Consider the following 20,248-nt stretch of genomic DNA (forward strand, 5'->3'; position numbering starts at 1 on the left):
GCCTCAATGTAGGTTGACCCCTAGAACATTTTTCATTCTAATGTTGCTCCCCATCTCCTTTTACTTTTGAATGTTGCTCACAGGTTCAAAAGGTTGGGGATCCCTGGTCTAGACGATGTATTAAATCTAAGTGTCTTTCAAAATAACAAAATTTTCACTTGGAGAAAAGATGTGAATTTACACCAATGGACCCCTCTCGGACAATGGCATTCTTAGTGTTGTAGATGTGACACTTAGGAATTCTCCTAAATCCCAGGTCCTAAATCCCACATCTCATACATTTCTTTATCAAACACACACAAATCTCATACATTTCTTCATTGGAATCAGGCAGTCTACAAGAATAAACTTTGGTTGAGTAGAGTGCAGTCATCAGGGCCCAGTAGGGTGACAGACAGATGGATGGGTGATGTGGCCCAACATGGTACATAGTCAGCAGGACTGGTGGAGGCCAAAAGGGAGATGAATAGCTCTTAGTAGGGTCCAGTAAAGTAGGGGCCCAGTTTGGACAATTGGTTATTCAACACTGAGTGCTCCAACTGAAGACTTTCTTCAAGGTGACATGTACAGTTGCTATTGTCTAAAGATGTATTTAGATAGTTTTGGATGTATAGTGTATAATGTCTAATTATCATATTAACAGTGACATCATGGGAAGAGAAAACCAGAGCTCTGCAAAGGACTTCATTTTATCTGGTCTCACAGATAACCCAACTTTACAGCAAATACTATTCTTCTCCTTCCTTCTCATCTATATTACCACTATTCTGGGAAACGTTGGCATTATGGTCATCACCAAGACGGAGGCAAACTTAAACACACCTATGTACTTCTTCCTTCGTCATCTTTCATTTTCCGATCTCTGTTACAGTTCCGTAATAACGCCTGAAATGTTAGCAAACTTCCTGAGGAAAGAGAAAGTTATCCAACTGGCCGGCTGTGCTGCCCAGATGTTTATCTTTGTGACATTTGGGGCTATGGAGTGCTTCCTTCTTGGGATCATGGCCTATGACAGATATTTGGCTATATGTCAACCGTTACACTACCATGTTACTATGGACAACAAAGCATGCATGACATTTGTAGGGGCAGCATATATGGGCAGCCTTCTCAATGCCTTGGTTCATACCACAGGGACCTTCTCATTAAGCTTTTGTAGATCCAATATTATTAAACATTTTTATTGTGACATACCACCATTATTGAGACTATCATGCTCAGACACGACCATTAATGAAATTCTTTTAGTTGTCTTTGGTATCATGACTTCCTGGTTCTCTCTACTCGTCATCATTATCTCTTATGGCTACATCATTTATGCCATATTTAAAATGCATTCAGCAAGTGGAAGACGGAAGGTCCTCTCCACTTGCACCTCACACTTTACTGCTGTGAGCATGTTTTATGGTGCTCTCTTTTTTATGTACTTCCGTCCTGCCACATCTTTTTCTGTGGGCAAAGACAGTATAGCTTCTATGTTTTATACAATCTTCATTCCAATGTTGAACCCCTTGATTTATAGTCTAAGAAACAGAGATGTAAAGGAAGCTTTGGTGAAAGCTATAAGGAGGACATTCTTTAAAGCTGGTCATCAAAAATAAGGCTGTTTTGTAACATTGAAATGTGTTTAAATCTTCACATATATTAAAAGGAAAGCTATTTTGTTTATATAACCAACATTTTATTGCTAATTTAGTCCAAACTAGAATTCCATAGGGTTAGGTAGTCACTACAATGTACTACACGTGTTTGATGTAAGGGGTTTGTAAGAATTAACTGAATTCTCTAACCCAGTGGGTCTGTGTTCTTCCATGCCAACGCTGAATGGAAAAAACATTGGTATTGGTCTATTTTTTATGTGTGTTTCATTAGTGTCCACTCACATAAGTACAAATTCACAGACCAGAATCAAATGAATTAAGAATTGTGTTGCTGGACAGTAGAGTACTTGCAGGTACAACCCATTAGTGGTTGCTCACATGGAAACAGAAAAAAGATTAAGAGACATTCAGAGCTAGCTTGCATGGTCAACTGTTGTCCCACTTAGGAAGTTGGTGGGTGGTAGAACCCCAGGGAATATGTGTGTTAGCCCAATGCCCATCAGAGAAGGGGGCTCATCCATCAACCCCAACATCTACAATGACATTAAAGTAAAGCATTTGCCATAAACTGGGAAGGACCATCAAGGGAGCTAGTGAGTCAAATGAAATATTTATTAACGTGTATGAATCAGTTTGACTCTTTGATAGGTCACATAATAGTAAATAAATGATCTGTTGGTGAAATATACTTTCAAAATATAGAGATGCCCTTAAATTTACAATTAGATTTTACCACCATTATAAAGTAACGTTAATACGATCATTATTAAACTTTCATTCATTTCCCAACTTGTTTTTGTGTGCAAAGAATATTCCTTCTGCATATTTGCATTCATCTACGTGCTGGGGTTGCATTATTGCCAGAGACAGAGTCCATGTCCCAAGACATCTCCCCATTGGTGACAATCAATGTCAATGTCTATTTGACACACTAGCAATTTTGTCTGTTCTGTATAAGGATACCTGTTGCCCGGTAAAATTCACAGGGACACATTATCCAGTGTTCATTGGATCAAGTCACTTAAGGTTCATCTTAGCGATACTATGTAATATGGCTATGAAGCTCTTGGTTGGTCAACATTCAATCAAACTTCTCTTAGACCCTGGATCACATGAATTAACTTGATGGACAACCCTTACATCTGGTCTTGTAACACTTGAACCGCTGCTCCCTGAGATATTAAACCTCCTTTCCCAATTCCAGCAGTTTTAATGTTTCGTGAAACAGCTCAATCTGTTCTTGAAGTAATGAAGCATAAGTTTCATGGTTACTTGTTCATTGGTGTTTGTTCTGAAGGAATCATACATTCTGGCCTTTTCATCCTTGGAGCCGAAAGCGGATTGTTCCTTTTTTTGGTGCCCAACAATGACATCACTACAAGATCCAATGCGTAGTCGGCCCAACGCATCAACGAAAAACTCTGTAACACAAAAACTAGTATGTACAATTTGGACTTTTCAACATCATCTACTGTTGGCAGTCTAAAGTGTAAATAGCATGTACTTATGTAAACTATTCCTAAAGAGAAAAAGAACATCTACTCTACTGTCCAACAGTCATTCAGCTATCATTCCAAGTATATGTGACCACCAAAGAGAGCCAAACCTATGGTTTTCAATATATGTGATCACGATCCATTTGATCTCCACGTTGGGAGAATTGATGAACTTATAAAATTGCCATTTATAAATACAGAATATTTACCAGTATGTGCCACTCTGTTGAGCTTTGGGTCGAATCCAACACTTAAGATGCGGTCCGTGTTCGCCAAGAAAAAGTTGACAACTCCTCCGGTCAGCACACATTTTGGAAAGCCCTTAATATCTTGGTAGCTCCCTCCTCTCCAGTGCAGACAGTCCCCTTCCTCACCACCGTCCTGTAGCAGGAGTCTAAAGCTAAAATGGTTGCCATCCACACTTCCTCCAACCTGAATTAAACAAAAAGAATGTCACTACTACAATTGTAAAAGGACAAATAAAAACAATTCTAGACCATTGGGCTCCTGTGTAGACTCCTGTTCCCAACTGCAGCAACCAGACTCTTGATAGTGGATCCCATACCTATAATAACTACATTTCCATTACTGGGACTTTTCCAAGATACACAACCATGTTGGTGACAGGGAAATTCAGAGATTTGGTCCAGGTTCACAATTTAAAAGCAAATATTTAATTCCCTCTTACATATTATTGAAGGAACCCTTAACCTATTATTACATTTTTCCCATAAAGCATTAACATAAATATACAGTAGTATGGCATACCCCATATACTGTATAAAACCCACTACATAGAAAATGTGTAGGTTGTCTACATTTATAGCATGATATAATGCAAATGACCCTCTTCCTTCATAGGAAGGAACTGCATTTTTTTCATCTGCATAATATTTGCTGTCATGTTAATTTTAAGTGAAAATCAAAAAAAATACTTAAAACAGGAAAGAACTGCAGAATCCTCTTACCACATCTAAGTTGGTTGACTCCATCACATCCACCAGCTTTTCGATCTTGGTGTCCGCAGTGAAGAGGAAATCATCATCCACCCAAAGGAAATATTTGGTGGTCACCTGAGATATGGCGAGATTTCTTCCAGCAAACCAGCCCTGTAAGACAAGCTATAAGTTTGACCAAGGCCCAAGACCTTCTACATGAGTGAAAGCAACTTCTCTTTCCTGCCCCTGCAGACTTATGGCTGAAATGTCCCTGAACGCAAATAAATGAGAAATTGGTAAGGACATCGTTCTTGTAAATGACTCCCATCGCTGTCAATAGTTTTCTATTGGGATCAGCACAAACCTTTCCAAATGGCATGAAATACTGTTCAACGTTCTCATCGTCAATCTTCTCTGTCACGTTATTGTCATCTGCTACAATGATCTTGATATCCGGGTAGTACTGGCGAATGCTACTTATCAGCGCTCGCAGCTTGTCATAGCGCAGGAAGGTTTTGGTGGTTATTGTGAGCAAGGACTGAATCTTCTGCTCTATAAAGGAAGAAGAAAGAGTTTGGTTATCTGTAATATATTTTATAAGAGGGATTGAGGGATATTCTACTGCTAGATAACAGTCAACATAATTGAAATCTATTGAATAGTCTATAAGCTCTACACCCCAACATGTTGCTCACCAACCCCTTGGATGTTGCTCTCTGTGGCCTCAATAGTTTTTAATTCCTGGCTTGGAAGGAAAGTTTTGTTGCATATAAACCAGGTGTACTGCGAAACCGAGCCACCTGTAGACTGCCAGTCCACATGGGGGCTACCTCCAGGAACTGTCATGCTTGTGTTGCTCCCCAGCTCTTTTTACGTTTTGGTTTATGGTTAAAAATATGTTGGGGACCCCTGCCCTGCTCTACACAATACTCTCAGTCCCGACTTTTCTTTCCATCCTGTGTTTAACCTAGAGTAGTTATCCCCAACCAGGGGCAAGTGAGCAACGTGTTGCTCAACAAACACCCTTAAAGCCCTTAAAACAGGTGCTTATTTTGGATTTTTAATCCTTGGGTTTATTCCCTCTTCAGCAGAGGGTAAAAGGAGTTCAGCAGCTGCAGTTATGCCTAGTCCATTGATGTTTTAACTGATGAAGTCATTGGTCTGTACAAGACCAGTTTTTCCACCATCAAGAGAAATTCTCATGCCAGTCAACTAATTCCTCCACTCTGAAACCCAAACCAACTCCTCTAAATCCTAATCCGCTGCCACCACGTGACGTCCACTTTCCCGTTTCCTTTAACTGTGATCTCTTGGTCCTCTGAGCTCCTGAATCAGCCTCCAGATATCAGCCACACCATTATCTGTCCCAAAGAAGTAACCTTGCCTTCATCACTTTAAGCCTATGATCCCTTCCCACCAGTTGCCTTCCTCCTGACTTGTTAATGAAAACGGTATATTTTGGTTTCTGCCCAGGTTGACAAACCCTCACAATATTGTATGGTCTTAAGTGATTTACCTGCTCCTGGGTCATATAAACGTATCATTGGTGGCTGTCGGATTGATACTGGAATCTTAGCTTCGTGTTGATCCATAGTGAATTCAACTGCAGAAAAACAGAAATTTTCAACAATATTTAGAAAAGTTAGCAGTACTTTTGGGTATGTTGTGTCATCAATATAGGAAACAGAATGATGTCATGTATACAAGGGAGGTCTTATATCCTAGGAACCTAGTGTAGGTGTATACATTTAGGGTGCTGTTCTAGGTAATCTTGGACCAGTGGTTGAAGGACTGATACTAAGATTTTCATTTATCTGTAACCTTGTTTTGAGCTTTGGGTAAACGCCAGACTTTCAAGGGGACTTTGAAATAAATAAAGGGCAGACAATAACCACTGTTCTAGGTGATACATTTATTTTTGCAGTTGAATGGGAAAAGCTGTTGAATTTTGTTCTCTCTCTCTCTCTTCACAAGTGGCATAGCCAATGGGTCCCAAGCAATGTTTTTAGGGAATTTTTGAAGAATATAACCTATAAACTGCTTTCCACACGTTCAACTCTGCCCGTTTATCAGGCATGAATAGTAGGGTGCAGTGAGGGCAGTTGCCATGTAGTTCCATATTTACCGTGAGCCTTAAGGCTCAGAAATTGGTCTAAATGATAAGCAATCTAGAGGTTGAGAAGGGGGAAAACCTCCATGTCTGCCCCTCATGGACACAGTGCTACCAAATGCCGCCAGATGCAGATCTCTGCACTTCCATGTAACAAATGGAGCAAGTGTGCAGAAACATGGCGGCTTATGCCCTTTCTTTGCACCCTGCCCTGCACCTTGTAGATGAGTTCTAACAATTGATATAACACTGTGGCCTAGTAGGAATGTAAAAGAGGTGTTATTTAATGCTTACTGATATCCAGACTGTCGATATCGTATACGGAACTGGTGTAGGTAACGTGGCGCAGGATGTGGTTCAGTAGATTCAGGTCAGGTGTACGTATAACCAAACGTTTTTCTCCTCTCCCAGAAACAATGTTTTTGCTTATATTCAATGTATTCACTAGGGTGTCAAAAGTCCCCATGGAAGCTTCTAATGTTACCTAAATGAAAACAACAAAAGAAGAGCCTTATGAACAGCCGATGGATGAAACTACTACTGAAAAAAGACTCTCCCATCCCATCAGTGTCCCCCTACAATTCTTTTTTCCATAACTTTTTGAACCTCTTGCATGAGTTCTACAAAACCGGGCCGTGACATCAAGGTTTCTAATTCAAAGACAACAAGAACAAGTTCTTGGAAGTCAGAATACTGGCCTACTAGTATGTGTCAGACTTTCCCATTCATACCCTGGTTAGGGCTCTACCTGGGCTGCTACAAGTCCATCAAAAACAGGGGCAGGTTTGGCAACTGCTGGTTGAAGCCAAACTGACTTCATGAGGTTTTAAATGAAAGCAGGAAATATTTTGTACTGTACCACGTAATCCTGAAGATCGTCGTTGACTTGTAACCCTAGAAGGAAAACATATAGGTGCATTTATATATATAGAGAAGGCGGAAGGTGTATTAATTATCAATCCAATAAAGCACATGTTTCAGGCGGAACTTGCACAGTAAACTCTTTGGCATATTGGTTCCTAATTAAATATAATACATATGAGATTTTATCTGTAAGGGTGGCGGCAGATGGAGAGATAAGTCGTCCAGCGACAAATCTCCTCTACTGCGGGTGACTAATCTCCCCCGAAATGCCTTTCCGCTGGGAAGAATGCGAACCGCTGTCAGGATGGCATATGGATCGTTTTCGGTTTAACGAAGTTGCCTGAAGTTTCCTCGTGAGGCAACTTTGTGCGTCTTCGGAAAATGAAGTGATCCGAATGCCATCCCGCTGGTGATCCACATTCTTGCCGGCGGGAAAGTATTTTGGGGGAATTAGTCGCCCGTGATAGAGGAGATTTGTCGCTGGGTGACTAATCTCTCCATCTGCCACCACCCTTCAACTGCCCCTTACACTACCTTGCGCAGACAAGTCTTATATCTAAGGCTAGAAACATGAATACTACATGACAGAAATATACACCAAAAGGAAAATAATTGAAGAAGATCTAATTCTGTTATTTCTGTTGCCTGGTGATCTGGCCACCTGCTTGGTTTTGTTTAGTGCTACACATTGGAGTATATCTAATTCATAAATAACTATGTTTGGTAAACAAAAAAACTGCAGTAATAGGATCTTAGTAAGGTGAGCTGAATCTCTCAATAATATGCCGGATAGGCCAAGTCCCTACATGTCCACACCCGTAAAGCTGGAGCATGGAGTCGTCTATGAAGATCAGGCCGTTTCCAGCTCAGCAGAATACCGCCCATTCATTCCCTTGAATTGTTGAAGTTTTTTCTCCATGAAAAGTTGGGTTTGAAGTTTTTTGGCAGCTCTGAAGCAGCACAAATCTTATAACCAAAGCAATAGGTGCTATGCATGTTGCTTTGAAGGCTTTTGATCATCCCCAGCTCAGTAGTTACCCAACAAATGTCTTTGTATGGAATGATCATTTTCAGTCAATAGAGGACACAAGTCACATTGGATAACTGGTCTACATTGACAAGTGGACATCATCCAGTCAACACTGGTACCTTTTGCCAGACAAGAGTTTACCTAGTCCTGGTTATCTTGTAATCCAGCCATCAACATTGATAAGAAGCCAGATGTAGTAATAAAACCATTACCAACTCTTACCCGGTAGCAGGAGAGTATGAAGAGGTTTAACTTGGATACCATGGGCTGGATAGCCAAGGGGGGAGTTTGGAGCAGCCATGAGAATATCATGGGAATGATGCCTAAAGGAAATTATACAGAACAACTTTAACCACAAAAAGATTTGGGGGAACTTCATAAAATAATTCAAAAATCTGGGGGAACTTCATAAAAGAATCCAGCTACAGGCGATTTAAGTCAATACATTAATTGAATTAATGAGGTTTACCTCTTGCTGTAATGCTCATGCTCCTTCTTTCTTCTGGCTTTCATAGCTTCAGCGTCATTTGGATTCAGATATTTCTTGAGATTAAACACTTCAATGCTTCTCTCAGCGGAGCAGAGACACTGGCTATTTTGGTAAAGGCTGCATTGGATTCAACATTAAGATTACAAAACTGACAAAGAGAGACATCGCAAATGGAGCAAGGGTGGGGGTTGTTTACACCAAGCTCAATATGATTATTTTAACTTAAGTGCAAAAAGCAAACCAATGATTGTAAAATGCTAAATTCTTTTTTTAGGTAAATAAACAGGCAGAATGCATTTCTAGAATAGGTTCTATTTATTTTGATCATGTTGGAAAAAAAGTATTTTCCAGAAATATTTCATTTTGGAACTTTCGCCACGTGCTGGTCAGTTCCTGTAACTGTACAATCAGAGAGATTTACCCTTGAAAGGAAAACAGAGAAGTGTTCTGATGTTCCAAAGAGATGGAAAAGGTCTTCTGAGGCTTCTGGTCTCTTTCCTGACCAGAGCAACTTCAGAACACTTCTCTTCTCAAAGTTCTACCTTATATACCCATTCACTGATGCTTTCCATGCACCTTATTCTACTTATCTAGGATTTTGCCATACACCTCTCTTCCTTTCCATGCTAAACCTTCCCTATAGAGCAGTGATCCCCAACCAGTAGCTCGTGAGCAACATGTTGCTCTCCAACCCCTAGTATGTTGCTCTCAGGGTCCACAAAGAAGGGGCTTATTTTTGAATTTCAAGCTTGAAATGAAGTTTTAATTGTATAAAAACGAATTATAGTCCCAAGTAGAGCCTCTTGTAAGCTGCCAGCCCACATAGGGCTGCCAAATAGCCAATTATAGCCCTTATTTGGCACCCAAGGGACTTTTCCATGCTTTTGTTGCTCCCCAACTCTTTTTACATTTGAATGTGGCTCACGGGTTAAAAAGGTTGGGGACCCCTGGTATAGAGTCTCCCAGATTATGCAATGGTTGCATCATATCAGTCCTGCCATCAGTAGAATTACATTATAATCACTTTATTATTAATCACTTTGAGGTGAGGCACCTTATTATTGCATGCAAACGCCTTTTTCAGCCTCTCTCAGAGCAGGTCTTGATTGTGACATGGAATAGATCAAAGGGAACCCTGGCAAACACGGATCTATTGTGCGGCTGGCACTTTTGTGTTCTTTCTGTAGACCGTAGCACATTAAGGGCTAAAGATACAGCTAAAAGCAGCCGCCAGTATTACTGTATTTAATGGACTATATTGATTCATTTACATTAAACCTTTTAGCCACCTCCCTTTGGAACTCAGCAAAAAACATTCTGATTTCTCAGTATCAGGTGGCAGTTGCTGGATGATCGAGTTGAAAAAGTCACTGTTCCACCAGTCATGTCGGCCATTTAGGCTTCCATCAAATCCCACCGCCTTGGTTCTTCAGAGCAATTGCATTTACTGCTCCTGTTAAATACATTGCATTATGAACACCTCCCAATCTGTAAAACTGAGACACGGGCAACAGCTGACAGAAGGAAGGGGTTCATTTATACACATCTCATTCTTTTTTTAAACAACAATAAAGCCATGCTGGACTAACATGAACTACTATCGTGTCCAAAACAATGACTTTCCTGTCCAATATGTGTCTTGGGTTTGGTCAGATAACTATCGGGCAGGTCTGAAATCCTCTGAGGGCTTGTGGCAATGGAATAAATAGTAATTCTAAGTAAGTGATGGGGAGTGAAGAAGGGTTTTCATTGGAGATGCTACTGGAGTATACCACTGAGCCATCAGTCCTATTAAGCAGAATAAAACTGATAATATCCTGACAACACCTCAGTCCAGATAATTGAAGTCAATGGTTCAATGCCCTAACTAGGGCTTGAAACATTGGATACACAAGTATGAATAAAGATGGAACCCATGGTCTAAGGTTTTTGGGTGTGCCCCTGGTCTAAGGTTTTTGGATGAGCCCATGGTCTAAGGTTTTGGGTGGGCCCCTGGTATAAGGTTTTCAGGTGGGCCCCTGGTATAAGGTTTTCAGGTGGGCCCACGGTGTCCCAGTCTGACATCAAACGATTGCTTTCAAACAACTAAATCAGTAACTGCTACGTGCTAATTGGTTGCTAAAGATTAATAGACACGTGGCAAACACAAGGCTTTTTATTACATCACTGTTATTGAGAATAATATTGAGACCACCACAACTGACTGACACCACCTCCACCAAACAATTCCAGGATGGTAGGGAAGCAAGGCCTTTCTCCCATTGCTGCAAAGGGAATAGGAAGCAGCCCTTCCTGTAACCCTTTATATACCCCCTCCCATTTTCTACAGTAACCCTGACCCCCCTGCCTTCCAAACCTGGCCAAGGCTCTCTCTGCTTGACGTCAGTGACCCATTCACTATTTCAATACAAAATTGATCCTTAGATATTTTCAGATAGATGGTTGATAAGATTTCTGCCCACTGTGTAATGGTCAGTAAATGGCAGCCATATTTAAAAAAGCCGTAGGGTGCCCTTGCTCCCCTCAACCCGATAACAAAAAGGGCTGATGATCTGGTCTTTGAACTTGAACCTCGTGTTTTAAATATGGACCTTAGACTGTTGGCTTCAATGGAGCAGGAACTGGATATATAATTTCTATATATACAAATAATAATTAATATAATAAGAAAAGTGACTGGTACAATAAAAAGTTGTCATTTATGATTGCCTCTGCACGCAAAGTATAATAAATAATCTATTTCCTCATTGTATAGAAGCGCAGGTACAATCCCAGGGGCCCTTCAAATGCACCTACATGGCCCAAATACCTCATAACGTTCAAGCTCCTTGATCCTAATTATATTCCCCTACTGATGTGGCTCTCTGACCCTTCAAACCCCTCTAGGGAACCCCAATACCCAAGAGCAGCCACTGGAAAGGTGCCCAGATATAAATCGAATTAACCGTAATAAGGGACCCTTCAATATGCAAATATACGCTGGGGAAAGTAATAAAAAGAAAATAGAAAGTCCTTTGTCTGTTCTATATAAAGTAATATAGAATATGGGTCATAAAGGACATTATCTGATGTATGGAGTAATGTGCAGCAACCCACAGAACCATTAGGCACATATATATTTCTCTGACCCTATCAAAGCTGATGACTTTAATGGTTTCATGACAATGGTGTTCTGGAATGACAATATAACGCTAAAGTGTCCAAAAACACCAGATTCATGGCTCCAATGGCTGATTACTCTGCCTCTGCAAATTCTCCCCATGGAGTAAATGAGAAACTTTCACCCACAGAAGCGATTTCCACAGCACCTCAAACGTCACCCTCAACTAAACCCAAAAAATCATTAAAGTTAAAATCGTTTACATGTTTGGGGGCTTACTGCTGCGCCTTTAAGTAGTCAATAAAGCAGAAAGCCTTAGGTTTATAATGCACACACAGTAATACTTCCTAGGCAGTCTTGATTTTGCCCGGGGTCCAGTAGGACCCTCCATGCATTGCCGGCCCCTGCGAAGGCATTATTTGTACAATACTGCAGCCTCCGTACAAAGTCATGTTGCAAGGCAAGCGATGTGATTAGTTACACATTTATATCTCACTTACTCTTAGTTAGAGACCTCGATTTCACTTTCAAGAACTTACTTGAGATCATAGTAGCTGAACCTGGACTTGAGTTCTCCATCAGAATACAAGGGGGGCAGTTGTTCCTGGGCGTGCTGAGCGGTGGTTGTTGCAATAAACCCTATTTTCGTGTACAGCAGAAAAGCACAGACTACAATAATCCCAAAGAGAATCCCAAACAGGCATTTCCATGGCCCAAACCTAGAATACAGGCGTTTCCACTTCAGACGGAACATTTTCATTACTTTGGATTTAATCCAGACCAAGTGCAGAAGAAGATCATCAGAGCCAGAGCCTGTGGAGGATGATTTACTCTGTACAATAAACCTGCATTTAAGGTAAGTTAGCTGCTCACACCTGATCCCAACTCTGCCTCTACCTGAGTAACTGCTGCAGAAACCAGTTCCCAGCTGCCTACAAGGCAGAGTATAAATAAAACAGGAGATGTTTGGATCTCAATCTGGGCATTAAAGTAATACCAGCACCCCCCCAATTACTCCTTTCTCTTTCATTACACTGTGCACGTTTAACGTTGAATATTTGTAGACCATTCCTTAGCTCAGGAGCATCTCCTGGAACTATCTCTCTGCTCCGAGCACCGGGATTTTTGATCTGGCAGAAAGCAGCATTCCCTGGGGCACGAACACTAAAACTTTTCTCCTGATTTACTTCCAGTTTTTCCCATAGGCTTCAATAGCATTTTCATGTGATAAAGATAGATAGAGCGATAAGATTTTCTCGTCAGATTGAATCTGGCCCATTATTGGAGTTAAATAGGAGTTCAAAGAATTTCCGAGTCACAAAAGGCTTAGACCATTTCTTGTTTTCCAGAAGGCCACTTTAATGATCTTGGAGTGGCTGCTTTCTCCATGGAGTTCGCCTTAAAATGAATGTTTAGTATGACGTAGAGCAGGGGACCCCAACCTTTTTTACATTTGAGCCAAAAGTAAACCGAGTTGAGGAGCAAAACAAACATGAAACGTGTTCCCAAATAAGGCTGCCATTTGGTAGTCCCTACGTGTACTAGCAGCCTACAAGAGGATCTGTTTGGCAGTACACCTGTATTTCATGCAACCAAAAGCCATGAATTCAATAATAAGCACATTCTTTGAGGTTTGTAATGGGTTGGTGAGCAACATGTTCCTCCTGATCCACTGGTTGCGCAGCTACCAGCCTTCCCCTGAGATGATGGGAGGCGCATTCCTACTAAAGACAATGTAAGGCACTTTGCCAGTTTCCTTTTTCTAAGTGTCTTTGAATTAACTCTAAAAGAGGTTGACATTTGGGGAGGAAAATGCACAACAAATCCCAGCAGCCATAGTGGAGGTAGACGCCTTTTAAACGTTTGACTATTGTTAACTACCACTCCCAGTTTAATGAGCCGGGTTGTGGGGAGCGGGGAGTGTGTGGAATGAAGTTGGACAACACCAAGATCTGTAGCAGCCATTCACTGCACCAATGACTGCCTTAAATGTACCTATATCAAACTAATTATAAGGTCTTCATTCTGCATCAAATTCTCATGATCGTTTTAGGGGAACTATCCCCCCCCCATGATTTTTTTTTGAACAACTGCCTCCTGCTCAATTGCATCAAAGTGACTCCAGAAAACAGGCCTGCTCACACATAGGAGTGCTTCCATTTAAGCCTGAATTTGTTTGTCTTCACTGAACAATTGGCTGGTGGAAGAGTAGTGCCAGGGTGAGGGTGCATGGGACTGGAAGTCCTGCTGCCAGTCTTGCAGAGACATCAACCAAACCAATGCTACAAAGGTGATAATGATCCACTTTGAGTGTTTTTGAGCTCTTATTTTAAATTACCATTAGGCGATAGGCTTAAAAAATCCCAGACTTAATTTTCACTTGATTTGGGGTTGGTTGACATCTCTCCAAGGTTGGCAGCAGGACTTCTTGTCTCCTGCACCCTGCCACGAATCTCCAACCAGTCAACTGTTCAGTGAATCCAGAACAAGATGAGGTTTAAATGGGAGTGCTCCTGCTTGGTGATCAGCATTAGGGAGCCTGGGACCTCAAGTGATGAAGGGGAACATGGTGGTTGCCATCACAATTCTGCATTTGGAGATCACGAGGCAGGGAGAGCAAGGCTGTTTTTGGGAGTTAAAGGTGGCCATACGGGCTTCCTTTAGACCAATTCGGCAGGTTATCTGTCTGTGTGTGGGGCTCCCGACGGGTCCTCCTGATCAATATCAGGCCAAAAAATCTGCCTGATACAGATCGGGCAAGTTTGATTTTTTTTCTGCGATCCAGGACTGCATCGGCTAGTGGATGTGGTCATGCAACCAGTCGGTGCCCATTTGTAGCATTGTAATCAGGACTATTCAGATTCCCCCGATATCACCCAGCTGAAAGTGGGCATTTCGGGTTAAGATCCGCTCGTTTGGCGATCTAATAGTGTATGGGCACCTCAACTCTCACTGTGGTGGGGGTTGTTCAGGGGGATTAGTGTTGAAAAATACAATATGGCGGTTGTTCTGGTTTTACCATTCAATTACATGAAGAGAAGCAGTTCAAAGACCCCACAATTCCAGGGGAGCATGATTACCATGACATGGTAACTATACACATGGTTTACTGGGAAGAAAAAAACATACTTCATTTAGAATAATAATATTTGCCTCGCCTTAAATATGTTGCAACCATGTCAAGCATTCCATCTGTAGGCAGTCATTTAAAAATAAGACATTGTGTTTGGCGTGAATCAACTGCCCAGGGCAAAGCATTTCCAACTAGTAATAAACCTTGCAAGAAACTGAAATACTCGTTGACATGCTTACAGGCTTGAAGCCTATAAAATATTATTAGAAGAAATGCTGTATTTGATATACCGCAAGCTGGGGGTTCAACAGCCCTATAACAGTAATGCAATTGCAAATCCAATGTATGGGCACAACTTATGCGCCAGCACTTGCACCAGTACCAGTGGTAAAAGCTCCTTGTTACCTTTTTGTCACTGTGATGGACCACTTTAGCCTATTAGATGTGTCACTGTCAATTGACCACTCAATGGATTCATCCTTTAAACACGAAAAAAGAACTGACGCAGATAAATGTCAAAGTCCATGACAGGCCAATTAAGATGCCATGGATGGACATCTGTGTACCAGGATTTAGCTTAGGAAGTGATTAAGGCAAGGGATTTTGGGATTCCTCTGTGTAGGACACCCTTCCACCTGGAGTCAGGGATAGGCTTCATTTTTCTATATTTAGAATCAGTAAAGTAGGTAATGAGTTTCTAAGGCATGAAATCGGAAAGATGAAGGCAAATGTCAAAACCTATGAGAAGTAAATCTGAGATACAGCTTTGGGCTCAGACAAGGCCACTTTCCTATACACGTCACATTTCATGCCACTAAGCCTAGTGAAGGACTTGACCCTAAACTGGCTTATATGTGAACACACAAGGTGTCCGAGAAGCAGCAGAGAACAAGGTTAGACGCAATGTCACACAATGTATTCTCCTACAGAGCTTAAACTCCTATTGTCATCCAGTAGGGTCCTTTCAAGGCTCATTGAGTTCCAAATAATGGACATGTTTGGTGGATTTTAAGGAAATCCTTTGTAAAAAATTTTTTATAAATACAAGGCCTCAAAAATATTCATGCACTTATGGTTTCCCCTCACTGCTTCCTGTGTGGTTGAGATCTATACAAACCGTTGATAACGTTACAAACTTACATTATTATTGGACCTGATGGTTGCGTTAGACCCAATAAAATTCAAAAATGCCCCTTTTCCCTTTTAAATAGGAAAAAAAAGAATTAAAAAGAACCCAAATACCTTCTTTTTCCAGTTTTCGGAAAATTTTTTTATAGAATAAAGGGGAGACTATAAGTAGAGTGATTATGTTGCACCAAGAGGAAGATTCTCCAATGAATTTGTCTCCAGTGGCCATATTTTTAGTGAAACGCGTTAGGTAGCATGCATCCTACTTAAAATATCATCAAACTTGGCTTTTCAAAAGCTATGATTCGAAAGTATTGGAAACAAGCTCTTTAGATGTTGTTTGGCTCTGGTCAAGGTGTAGCCAATTTTAAAGTTGCTTTAACCAATCTATACGAAGGCAGGTGTCAATAGACCCATATATAAAATGAGCAGCACCAAAAAATTTGTATGAAAGGCTCCTTTTATCAAACAAATCCAGCCAGTTGCAAATTATAAAGGATTCAGTAGCAAATTTGGTAATTCTTTTTTTTTTTTCAGAGACACATCACTAATAATGAACATATATAATGAACCTGAGCAGACCTAACCAATCAATCTGAAACGAAACAATTTTTTAAGCTCTCTCTTCTTGATAGTTAAGAATAGAACAGGACAGCTTCAAGTGAGATACAAGCAACGAATGAAAGTCCAATGTTGGGATCCGATTGGAGATTGTTTTGCCCTTCATCAGGATATTGAGCATCCGCCTTTCTCCTTAAAGGGGTTCCTGTCGTCTGGAACTCCTTTTATCAAATGGTCCTCTGGCATACGAGTTTCAATATAAGATTTAATTTCTGATAAAGATGTTGAAACCTGAAAGGAAACACAGTCATTATTAATGTCGTTCAAAAAGTAAATACAAAAGTGGTCAAAAATGACGAAAAATTCAAATACTATATCCATGGTTTTAAGTCGGGATACACCAAATCATGCATCAATTTTGGATTTAGCTGAGTAGAATGGACAAAAGAGTTCAACAACTGAAGACTATAAAGGCTTTGAAAATTGGTCAGCTTTTGGATTGTGGTCAGACTAATTAGAATCCTAAAACATATGTTGGGATAATTCTTTCTGACGTTGGTGTCCTGCTAATGAGTCCCACATTGAGTCATCAAACCACTCAATCTCCCAACACCGTGGAGCTTCAACTATAAGCCGTATTTAATGGTATTGATAAGGTATGTCTATGTTCTTGCAGTTGTAGTGGGCTCCAAGGATGAACGTAGACATAATGTTCTTCTGATGCTTTAAAAACATCACATACAGTTTAAAGTCTTCATTTACAAGCGAATTCTCAATGGTATTGCATTTATACAAACTATGTACTTGTACTTTGCACCTGAAAGTCATACTTCATCAACCTCTATGAACACTGTTTCAAAAGTAACTGCTTACTGGTGATTGGGAAGCATTAGGGGCTAGTTTTGATCTCTGAAATGCAACCACCCAGAAAAATAAAAAAAATATTCTTAAACATGCCTCTTTGCATTCCTATTATAGATCCAAAAACATGGCTTCCAAAACCTTCTTCATAATGCCTACATCCCTCAATGGTTGTGTCTTGAGTGTAGTGAAAAAAGGCTTTTTATTGGAGTGTTACAATCTACCCCACATCCTGACGACGGTTCAGAGGGAACCGAAACGCGTTGATGTGGGGTAGATTGTAACACTCCAATAAAAAGCCTTTTTTCACTACACCCGTGAGTGCTCTTAACTGTATCTTTATATATAAATATATATATATCTCCAAGCTATGGGCAGATGTAGATTGATTACACTGCAGTATATGGTGCTGAAGCCAATCGCTGTGAGCCTCCATCATGTATTGCTGTAGCTAGCTCCTAACCAGAACCAGCTTCTCATTGATCCTCCTCTGGTGCTTTGAGGATATCCAGAACATATTGTAGAGGACAAGGCTTGAGCATGGGTCTAAGAACTTCTAACCTATACTCTCCATATTAATGAATGTATGTAAGCCAGTGGTTTTCAAAATTTTTGGTTCAACGCTCATTGAGGCCCAACATTTGTTAAGGGACTAATTTAGCTCATAGCAGTGTTCCTGATTTTCCACTACTGCAGTTCCAATAATATCTGAGGAGAGTAAAACAGATTTAAACACAAACCTCACCACAAACCTTAGGCTGTCCACAAAAACCCCCATCCTTTGCTGCCTCCTTTATAGGGTGCTTGCCTCAGTAAACTACGATTGAAAATTATACTATAAGGCAAACCGTGTTAAGGAAATTGGGTATATTCATCATAGGTTAGCATGTATGGAGGAGTAAGTAATGTTATATAGATCAACAGAGGTTACCATGAGAGACCTATGAGAGGTTCTTCAAGTTGGAGGAGCTCAATAAAGAACCAAAACTCTCTTAAGTGTTGTCACAAACCCATTGCCATCAGGGTGATACTGATACAGATTAACACCTGCAATCCACACTGATTGGTAACATAGAATCAGGACTTTTTTAAACACCAGGACTGAATTATTATCTTCCCAATGACATGAAGTTAATTGATACTATAACTCCACTTCCACATCCTCTGTGAAAACTTCCACATCTAGCAACAATAGGACTCAGGTGAAGGTTGTATAATTATTAATAGACAGTTTGACACAAGTAATGTTTTGTTTAAATAGAAAAATAAAGAAAAATTACCGGTGCCCTCTCTGTTTTGACTTCTTTCTTTAGCTGTTCCACTTCCATCTTCAGTAAATCCTTCTCCGTCATGTCTTGAGCCATTGTCCGTTGAGTGCCTTAGCCGAGACACGGATGAAAGAGGAATCTTTGGGTAGGGTTTCTTTTCACTAGATATACGTCTCTGGGGGGATAATGCTCTCTCAGACTCCTTCTGGTCTCTGATCTGATTTCGTCTTTGCTACACTGTATATAAGACTACAGATGGAAGTCATCCTTCTAAATCCTAAGCTGATAAACGGCTTTCAAGTCTTACCTGCTTAGAGTTCAGTATCACTGTCGAGAATATATGTGTGCTGAAGTTGTTTGTGTATAACAATAATGATATTTAAATAGATGACAATACTATGTGTGTGTTACTAAATTAAATTAGCTACTGATAAACAGATTTTGTACGTTGAGCCAATTTGCCTGAGTATGACCAACTCTACGGTCCCTCAACCCACCATCTAAAATTTCTGTTTTTATTTCCATGAATCAATCTAGTTGATTGCCTGATCAGACTGTTTGCCTCTAATTTTCCTTTCCAACACCCATTCTTAGATTTTACCTGTTCATCTTCTGTCAACACCTATAGTATGGCTTTCCCTTGTTGGCTTCCTGAGCAGTAGAGTAGTTGTAAGACGGTTACAAGGGGTACAACTGTACAAAATGCCATCAATCCTAGCCAAAACCCAATATTTAGAATCACCCAGAAAGTCATGTAAAGCCTTATGACTAATTATTGGGTTTATGGTGGTGGACACAACTGGGCAGAAGATCTCTTAAGCTGTCTCATGGGCAGAGAAAGACAATGGCACCATTGCAGGTATATTCTTAATTTTTGAGACAGGCAAGTTGAGGTCTTCCAGAAGTCATTTTGCTAATCTTTGGGATGCTTTCATTCAGAAAAGTTTACCCAGGTAATAGAAATACATTGGAAAATATCTTATCAGTTTCAATTTTAGGATAATGCTCCTCTAAAAGGCTCCAATGGCCATGCACCTGCTGAGCTTATGGCAGCTCTGAGACCTTGCCTGACAATAACCTATGATAATTCAAAATCATTATGGGAACAATGCTGAAATGTGTCAGAGGAGAACACATTATTACTCCACACATTACCCCATTACACATTATTTATGTATAGGTAGGGTTACCTATTGTATGTCTTTACTCTACAAGCCAGAACCCAAAATTCTAGATAAGCTACAATGATCAACCCCAAGGCATCTCTATGATTAGTTAAAGCAAGCTTGGATTTGATACTCAATGATTCGTAAAACCATATGTGGTAGCAATTTAAGAGGAACAACATATGTTCTTAAAATGTGTCCTGGATGGGGAAGGCGTCATGTCATTGCTCAAAGAGACTCCATATTAACCTTCAGATCACTTAGAATCCTCTTTGATCTTATTATCAGGATTTCATAAGAGGATAATGATGGAGGTTCAAATACCAGTATCAATCTGCATACATGACAGATGTCCATATGGGCAGTTCTGGTCAAACCATTAGCTAATGCCTTGCTGTCCAACTTCTCCTGTACCAGGTCAATTAATGCTTAAAATGAATGCTTAAAAACAGACAATTAATGTAAATTGTAAAGTCAATCCATTTTTTGGGTTTTGGTCCCCTTTAAGTTCAAGTTGATTTGAAGCTCCAGGTCCTACATAATGAACACGAAGACTATATGG

General features: G+C 40.4%; 3 protein-coding genes across 3 annotated transcripts; 1 reads left to right on the top strand and 2 right to left on the bottom strand.

Annotated features, from left to right (window-relative positions):
* Nucleotides 1–650: 650 nt before the first annotated feature.
* LOC108702177 (olfactory receptor 1019) lies at nt 651–1,620 on the top strand. The gene has a single exon (XM_018237686.2). It carries the CDS (start codon nt 651–653, stop codon nt 1,599–1,601), a length of 951 nt encoding a protein of 316 aa, XP_018093175.1. The 3' UTR covers nt 1,602–1,620.
* Nucleotides 1,621–2,199: 579 nt separating this feature from the next.
* LOC108702178 (beta-1,4 N-acetylgalactosaminyltransferase 2) lies at nt 2,200–13,214 on the bottom strand. The gene is made up of 10 exons (XM_041578684.1): nt 12,169–13,214; nt 8,509–8,646; nt 8,262–8,362; nt 7,005–7,039; nt 6,440–6,629; nt 5,552–5,638; nt 4,400–4,587; nt 4,066–4,206; nt 3,307–3,529; nt 2,200–3,022 (listed from the first exon to the last, which is right to left on the bottom strand). Exons 1-10 carry the CDS (start codon nt 12,387–12,389, stop codon nt 2,811–2,813), a joined length of 1,536 nt encoding a protein of 511 aa, XP_041434618.1. The 5' UTR covers nt 12,390–13,214; the 3' UTR covers nt 2,200–2,810.
* Nucleotides 13,215–16,272: 3,058 nt separating this feature from the next.
* Nucleotides 16,273–18,756, bottom strand: LOC108702366 (guanine nucleotide-binding protein G(I)/G(S)/G(O) subunit gamma-T2). The gene is made up of 2 exons (XM_018237837.2): nt 18,533–18,756; nt 16,273–16,682 (listed from the first exon to the last, which is right to left on the bottom strand). Exons 1-2 carry the CDS (start codon nt 18,614–18,616, stop codon nt 16,557–16,559), a joined length of 210 nt encoding a protein of 69 aa, XP_018093326.1. The 5' UTR covers nt 18,617–18,756; the 3' UTR covers nt 16,273–16,556.
* Between the last annotated feature and the right edge of the window lie 1,492 nt (nt 18,757–20,248).

Source organism: Xenopus laevis, chromosome 9_10S (genome assembly GCF_017654675.1).
Source record: "Xenopus laevis strain J_2021 chromosome 9_10S, Xenopus_laevis_v10.1, whole genome shotgun sequence".
NCBI classification, from domain to species: domain Eukaryota; kingdom Metazoa; phylum Chordata; class Amphibia; order Anura; family Pipidae; genus Xenopus; species Xenopus laevis.